At 41.8% G+C, this 7,379-nt stretch overlaps 1 protein-coding gene across 1 annotated transcript; it reads left to right on the forward strand.

The window, feature by feature from the left end:
* The first annotated feature begins 478 nt into the window (after positions 1-478).
* chrna3 (cholinergic receptor, nicotinic, alpha 3) lies at positions 479-6,688 on the forward strand. The gene is made up of 6 exons (XM_070907951.1): positions 479-539; positions 1,077-1,216; positions 3,028-3,072; positions 4,887-4,996; positions 5,234-6,434; positions 6,560-6,688. The coding sequence occupies exons 1-6, from the start codon at positions 479-481 to the stop codon at positions 6,686-6,688; spliced, it is 1,686 nt and encodes a 561-aa protein (XP_070764052.1).
* Positions 6,689-7,379: the final 691 nt, after the last annotated feature.

Here is a 7,379-nt window from a genome sequence, read left to right on the forward strand (position 1 = left end):
GACGGAATATTTTTCTTTCCCTGAAACCCCCCACTTTAGGAATATGTGCTGGAAAAATACTTTTTAAAATGTAATTTCAGTAGGTAGGTGTCATTGCCGTTTTTCCAATTCAAAGACTTAAAGAGGAAACTGTGATGACACAGTGTGTAGACAATTATAACAAAGCAGATACATCCTGTCTGGGGAAATTATAGATAAAATCAATGAAAGGGCTGATTTTGTAGCCTATTGTGATCTTTAAGTGAAGACTTCGCACCACTGACCAAGTTTGGTCCTTGTTTTATCACGCCAGGTCGCCACTTTTTGCAGTGCAGTGTGCCTCCCATCCGTGACAGTGTGTGTCAGTGCGGCTCTACCTCCCTCTCTCTCTGCAGCTGCGGACGCGCTTTCACTCTTCACACTTTCTCCTGCTGTCTGCTCCGCGCAGCGCCGCTGCCACTGACCCGGGATTCATTCCGTGTTCGTCATTTGAAACAGGATGAAAGCCATTTTTTGCATAGTTTTGCCGACATGTTCCTTCCTTCTGTTTCTTCTGCCAGGTGAGTACTAAGCCACTTCTTTAGCATAACATCTTGTTACTTACTTGTTGCTATACAATAACATGGCAGCAGTGTTTTCATTGTAATTCTGGACCTGTACAAAATTAGCAATTAAAAATAGACATTTTGAAATAACCTCATCCCTGAACACAAATATGCTTACATTCAAATCCTACATTTTATATAGGGCAAACATTTTTGGAAATCAAGATGATAAATGATGACTTCAGGCTGTTGTTGTTTATTGATCTAAAATGTATGCATGCATTTGTATTGGTGCAAATTAGTATTGTTTACACTGAGGAAAATAAAATAATAATAAATCAGACCAACACAGCACGATAACTTGAAGGTAACAATCTGATTCTAATCAGTGCACTGAAATAGGTGAAATATGAAGACATACACTGCTCCTCTGGATTGATGAGAACTAACAATCATCTGGCTGTTTGTCACCTTGTAACCAAGCTGTGCTATATGACCAACTAAAGCACATTGCAGTGACACATCCATGTCTGACCCTCTGCTCTTATCCAGGAGGCTCCAGTTCAGATGCAGAGCACAAGCTCTTCTCTGTGATATTCTCCAGCTACAACCAGTACATACGACCGGTGGAAAATGTGACCGACCCAGTCATTGTGCAGTTTGAGGTGTCCATGTCACAGCTGGTCAAAGTGGTAAGTAGCCTTCTGTGACAAGTGCTGATGTCTATAGTACCTGTGAGTTATGGGCTCAATGAGCAGTCAGGACCTGAGAGAGAAAAAAAACAAGGAGTAACAAGAAGACAGAATTAAATGTGGAGGAGCATGAGAAGAAATAGGTCATGTGTCAATTTGTTGGACAACAAAGTTCTAGAGGATGCCATCGGAGACGCCTGAGATACTCTGCCTGCCAGTGCACAGTAGCCCCTGGTTTATAATCCTGAGGAGGGAGCAAGATGAAAAGAGGGGCGGTGTGGCTGTTTGTCTGGTCAAGACAAGATGGGAAATGTCAGCTGTCTGAGTGCCTCTCTGTTTAGGCACTCTCAATCACTGCCACCTCAGATGAGCAGCTCTGGATTTAGCGGCAGGTTGTGCTGGAGCTTGTTGACTGCAGACTGGTGGGGCAGACAGACGGCTCTCTCACTTGACTCGGACAGGTCCAGAGTGGATGTAAATAATTTAGCAAAAAGACTTGTGTTGGACAGGCAAGAGCGAAAAAGGGTATTTCCTAAAATGTTGAACAATTTCTTTAAATTGTGATATTGCATAAAACATGTTATCAGCCAATAGCAGCCAATAATATAAAAGTATGTCACCATGTTTTCAGTAGTAGCCTATACACAAGGTTTGTTCTAGACAGTTTGAATGGATAATGTGGGGTCTGACACATCATAGCCCATCTCAATCTGTTTTCCTTTGCCTGCCTACCGACAATCTTATTTTTTTTTTTCTTTCGCTGAAGAGTTAGATAAATATTGAGGACCTGTCTGGATCTAGAGAGGACAAAAGAATAAAGGATATTTTGTCAGATTCTCCTTAATTAAGGTGATGTAGCAGGCTGCGGAGCTCCCTGTGCTGATGGATGACTATTATTGCCCCCCAACACCTGGTGCCTCTAACCAAGATGCAATTGGTATTGGTCAGCCTCCACCAATTACAGCAGCGCTATATGAGCTCATTTAGACCATCAATAGCTCATTGGCTTAGCTGGCTCAGTCATCATCTCACAATCAGGGATGACATCACACGCTCTTTGCCTAGTTCTTTAAAGAACTAGTTTGACATTTTGCGCTTATTTACTATAATGGATGAAGCTATAGCCAGGTAAGCCAGTAAGCTTGGCTTAGCATTGGACTGGAAACTAGCCTAACCCTAACCCCTACTAGTCTGGCTCTATCCAAAGGTAACGAAATCTGCATACCAGCAACCCTAAAGCTTGTTAATTGACATCTTGAATCTCGTTAGTTTAGTCCATACAAAAACAAGAAGACAAGCTAGCTGTTTTTGTGCTAAGCTAAGCTAACCGACAACTGGCTGTAGCTTCATATTTAAAGCACAGACATGACAGACAAGAGCAGTATCAATCTTCTCATCAACTCTCGGCAAGAAAGCGAATAAGCGTAGTTCCCAGAATTTTAAACTATTCCTTTTAGTCTTAGGTTCGATCACCACATCAGATCATGTGATCAGCCATGTTTGGAGTGTATTTACAGTACCTGGTGAAATGGTACAACTAATTTCTCACATGCATTTCGACAATGCCAAAAATCGCGACCTCCCCTGGCTCCAGCTGTCGTGTGTTACGCTCCAGGCGTGGAGGACTCAGGTGTGCCTCTCTTAATCCTCTTGTCTGGGATTCGAAGAGGTCTGACCCTGCAGACAGCACACAAACAATCCTCAGTGGCGAAATGGATGAGTGCCTGTGACAGTGTTCTTCCTGTTTTAACTTTAAAATGTTAACATTTATTGGTTGAATGTCTTCACTAACAATTCTGCTCTGTTCTCAGGATGAAGTCAATCAGATCATGGAGACAAATCTGTGGTTGAGACATGTAAGTTTATGGTGCATGGCTGTGCAAATAGACCTTGAGCAAGGACATAGGGTATGGATCCAGCTTTCTGTCATACATGATTATTTGGGGCGTGACTGACAAGTTGAATTATTCATAGATGGAAACTTCATAAACACATTGATCCTTCTAATAATTTAGTTTTTAAATCTTATAATCCTATAAACCAAATGCACTGAGATTTCATGGTCAACTTTATAATGTTTTTGAAACAATTTGACAGTGGTCCCTAATAGTCCCATTGACAAAAACCTCTAAACATCCCGCAGCATACTGAACCTCAAAGGTTGAACCAGATTTAACTTTGAATCTATTTTATAATCACATAGTTTAAAATAAAAATAAAGCAGTGTCCATACATGCTGTGCAGCTTGATGGTTTTGTCATTTACTTCATCCCGCATGGTTTCTCTGTGTAGTTGATGCATAGTGCATTGAACCAGTTTGAATCAAACAAGGCAGGGCAGGTGCTGAGTAAATACTCATCTGTGCTGGAGCGATGTTCATGCTAAAGGGTTGAGCTGTAATTGCTCTTTGGTGCTGAGAGCTGAAGCACTGTTTCACTTATTCTAATGTCATCTGTTGTTTTGGAGTCTCTCTAAGCAATGCACAAACTACAGGGTGAGGTACATTTCCCCTGCTGGCCTTCCAAATCTTATAATACACTCTAGATACGTATTGTTTTTTAATTATTAAAGTGACATTATTTACAGCTCTCTGAGATCGCTTTACTATTGTAGCTTTATGAGTCTTAAAGGGTCACTAGCTGTCCTCAAGAGAGGGACAAAAGCAGTGGCCAAAAGGTCTGTAAAACGTACTGTAAACTGTGATCCATTATATCTCCACTCAGGCTACATACAGGATAAACTCTGTTTATATGCCACAGTTGGAAATGTTGTTTGGCAATGCTTTTATGAGGACCGTTTTACAAGAGATTGTGTTTAAAATCAGTCAGAGTAGATTTGTATTCTAAAAGATAATGACCAGGAGGAAACTGTTACCCTCTTGCTTTTATATCTGTTTTGTAGCTTTATAAAGCTGATTACGATTGTTAGATTGAAAGAACACACTTGCTATAATTATGGCACTTGCTATTGGGCTGGTTTGGAAAGGACATTTTGCCCTAGGAATGGCAATGTCAGTCAGTCAGTTGGGCCACCACTTTGTATTGCCATGAAATTTTGTACAGACATGCATGGTCCTGAGAGGATGCACCTTAATGACTTTGGTGATCCCCTGACATTTCCTCTGGCGCCATCATGAGGTGGATATTTGTGGTTTTGAGTGAAATGTCTGAAACGACGGAGGATTACCATGAAATTTGGTATAGACATTCATGTCCCTCTAGTGATGTATTGTAACAACTGTGGTGATCTCTTAACCTTTCTTCCAATACTTGCCTCAGCCTCATGGTACTTTGTGTTTATTGCTATCACAAGCTGAGATGCATGTAAGTATGTAGCTCAAACCACCCAAGTACAGCCTCACAGAGACACTAGCATGGCTATAGACTCTTAGTCTTGTTATATGGACTGCTGCTTAGATTGTATTTTACAATTAGGTATTTACATTGTATATATCTTATATTTTATGCATTTGATGATAAGTCCATGAGTATTGACATCTATGATTTTTAGTATGAATAAATAGTGCCTTGCAGGAAACAGATTAAGAACCAATTTCATCGTGTATACAGAGGATAAGGATTTGTTATTAGCAGTTGCAAAGTTTTGTTTGACATTGTCATTTTTCTGACTTGTTTTTAGTGTAAATTAATCACTCGATTTTGTTTTTCAGATCTGGAATGACTACAAACTCAGATGGAATCCAAAAGAATTTGGAGGCGTCGAATTTATCCGAGTGCCGTCCAACAGGATATGGAAGCCAGACATTGTGCTGTACAACAAGTGAGTGTAACAACAAATTAAAAACCTGGCTCAACATTTCCATTGATTGTTGGCTGCATTTAAATTAAGGCATTGCCGAACAATGACAAGCTATATCAGTCTCCATTACTTGCTTAATATCTCCATGACACAATAGTCAATTGATTATATCCTTCACATTAATCTTCATCTATATCCAACTTTCACTCTGTCTTCCTCTTTTGTTCTCTCGCTCTTTCTGTCTTTCTCTCTCTACAGTGCAGTTGGAGATTTCCAGGTTGATGACAAAACGAAGGCCCTGCTTCGTTATAATGGTGATGTTACCTGGATCCCTCCAGCAATATTCAAGAGCTCCTGCAAGATTGACGTCACTTACTTTCCCTTTGACTACCAAAACTGCACCATGAAGTTTGGCTCCTGGACATACGACAAGGCCAAGATCGATCTGGTGCTAATTGGCTCGACCATCAACCTCAAGGACTTCTGGGAGAGTGGCGAGTGGACGATCATCGATGCCCCCGGTTACAAACATGACATAAAGTACAACTGCTGCGAGGAAATCTACACGGATATCACATACTCTTTGTACATCCGCCGTCTGCCACTTTTTTACACCATCAACATGATCATCCCCTGCCTCCTCATCTCCTTCCTCACCGTGCTCGTCTTCTACCTGCCGTCAGATTGTGGTGAGAAAGTCACTCTGTGCATATCCGTCCTGCTGTCTTTAACTGTCTTCCTCCTCGTCATAACAGAGACCATCCCCTCCACCTCGCTCGTCATCCCCCTGATTGGCGAGTACCTCCTCTTCACCATGATCTTCGTCACTCTCTCTATTGTCATCACTGTCTTTGTGTTGAATGTCCACTACCGCACACCAAAGACCCACACCATGCCCTGCTGGGTGCGGACTGTGTTTCTAGGACTGCTGCCCAGGGTGATGTTCATGACTAGGCCAGAGAGGGACCCCGAACAGGTGACGGTGCCTGGTGGTGTTCAGACCATGCATTCAAGGCCCTGTGCCATTCATTCGTCAAGTACTTTGCAGAAGCAGCACAAACCTCAGGCCTTGGCCTCCAGCGTGGTGTCTAGCCTGTCTAACCGCCAACGGCTTTTCAACAACACAGAGCTCTCCAACCTCAATAACTTAAGTGGAGACCTGGCCAAAGGTGCAGGCTCTGCGCTTTTGTGCTGCGAGGGCCGTTGCAACTGCTGTTGGCACCAGAGATCCAGCAAACTGCCTGCAGACTCTGGGGGAGGGAGCGGGGGACTGGACAGCCTCGGGGTGCTGACTGGAGGCAGTGCTGTTGGGGCTGGAGGTGGGAGTCAGTGCTCCAGCTCAGACTCTCTAGATGGAGGAATAATGTCTATGTTGCCACTCTCCCCTGAGGTCAGAGAGGCTATCGAGAGTGTTAAATACATTGCGGAGAACATGAGGCTACAGAATGAAGCAAAGGAGGTGAGTGCTCACAATCATAAAAACATTTTAAACTACAGCTTTTAAACCTTTATAAGAAATGTGCTTTCAAGGAAACTATGACAATTTCACCATATCATTGAAAATGTTTTCGGTGTGATCCACAGGTCCAGGATGACTGGAAGTACGTTGCCATGGTTATCGACAGGATATTCCTGTGGGTCTTTGTCCTTGTGTGCATCCTGGGAACAGCTGGCCTCTTCCTGCAGCCTTTATTACTTGTAGAAGACATTTGAATCAGTTTGATAAAACTAATACTCCAGACTGTTGAACTGTACAGCATTCTTTACATATAGGTTTCTTGCCATGGCTCGGACCAAGAAAATACAGAGGGGATCCAGAGTCAAGAAGAAAAGACAGGACGTGTCCGCCAAATGTTGATGCAAATGGTTTAGTGATGCTTTTTCAGAGTTGATGATTTTTTTTTGACGAAGTGGTTTAAGGATTCTCCCATGCTGAGACCATGGCTAACAAACAATGGTGGTTAGTCATTTCATTGTGTACAAAATAGTTCTACAGTATATTGCAATGTAATCTATAATGCCAAGGCAACACCCTTGCAGAATCAAATATATAATTATGTAATGTAATTTTTATTTAGGTGAGTACATAATGGGCACAGTGAAAACATTTACTGACCAAATTTCACATTAAGCAAGTCTGTACATACATTCACAAACGCAATGGCAATTACCATTATGTTCTATACCTAGAAATTCTCTAATATTTCCTTCTATAAAATGTTAAGTCCATACTGAGTGCCATGCCAAAAATGTATATGTGTTTCTGGAGATCCATGTTTCTGAGAACCAAGCAATGACGTTGACTGTGTTCAAAGAGTGACATCATGTGGTAATTCTTTGCTACTACAAGTAAGTTAAAGGGATATGTCACTCAGTTTGTCATAATCTGTTTTAACATATTCCT

This window comes from Enoplosus armatus, chromosome 1, assembly GCF_043641665.1.
Source record: "Enoplosus armatus isolate fEnoArm2 chromosome 1, fEnoArm2.hap1, whole genome shotgun sequence".
In the NCBI taxonomy this organism is placed as follows: Eukaryota; Metazoa; Chordata; class Actinopteri; order Centrarchiformes; family Enoplosidae; genus Enoplosus; species Enoplosus armatus.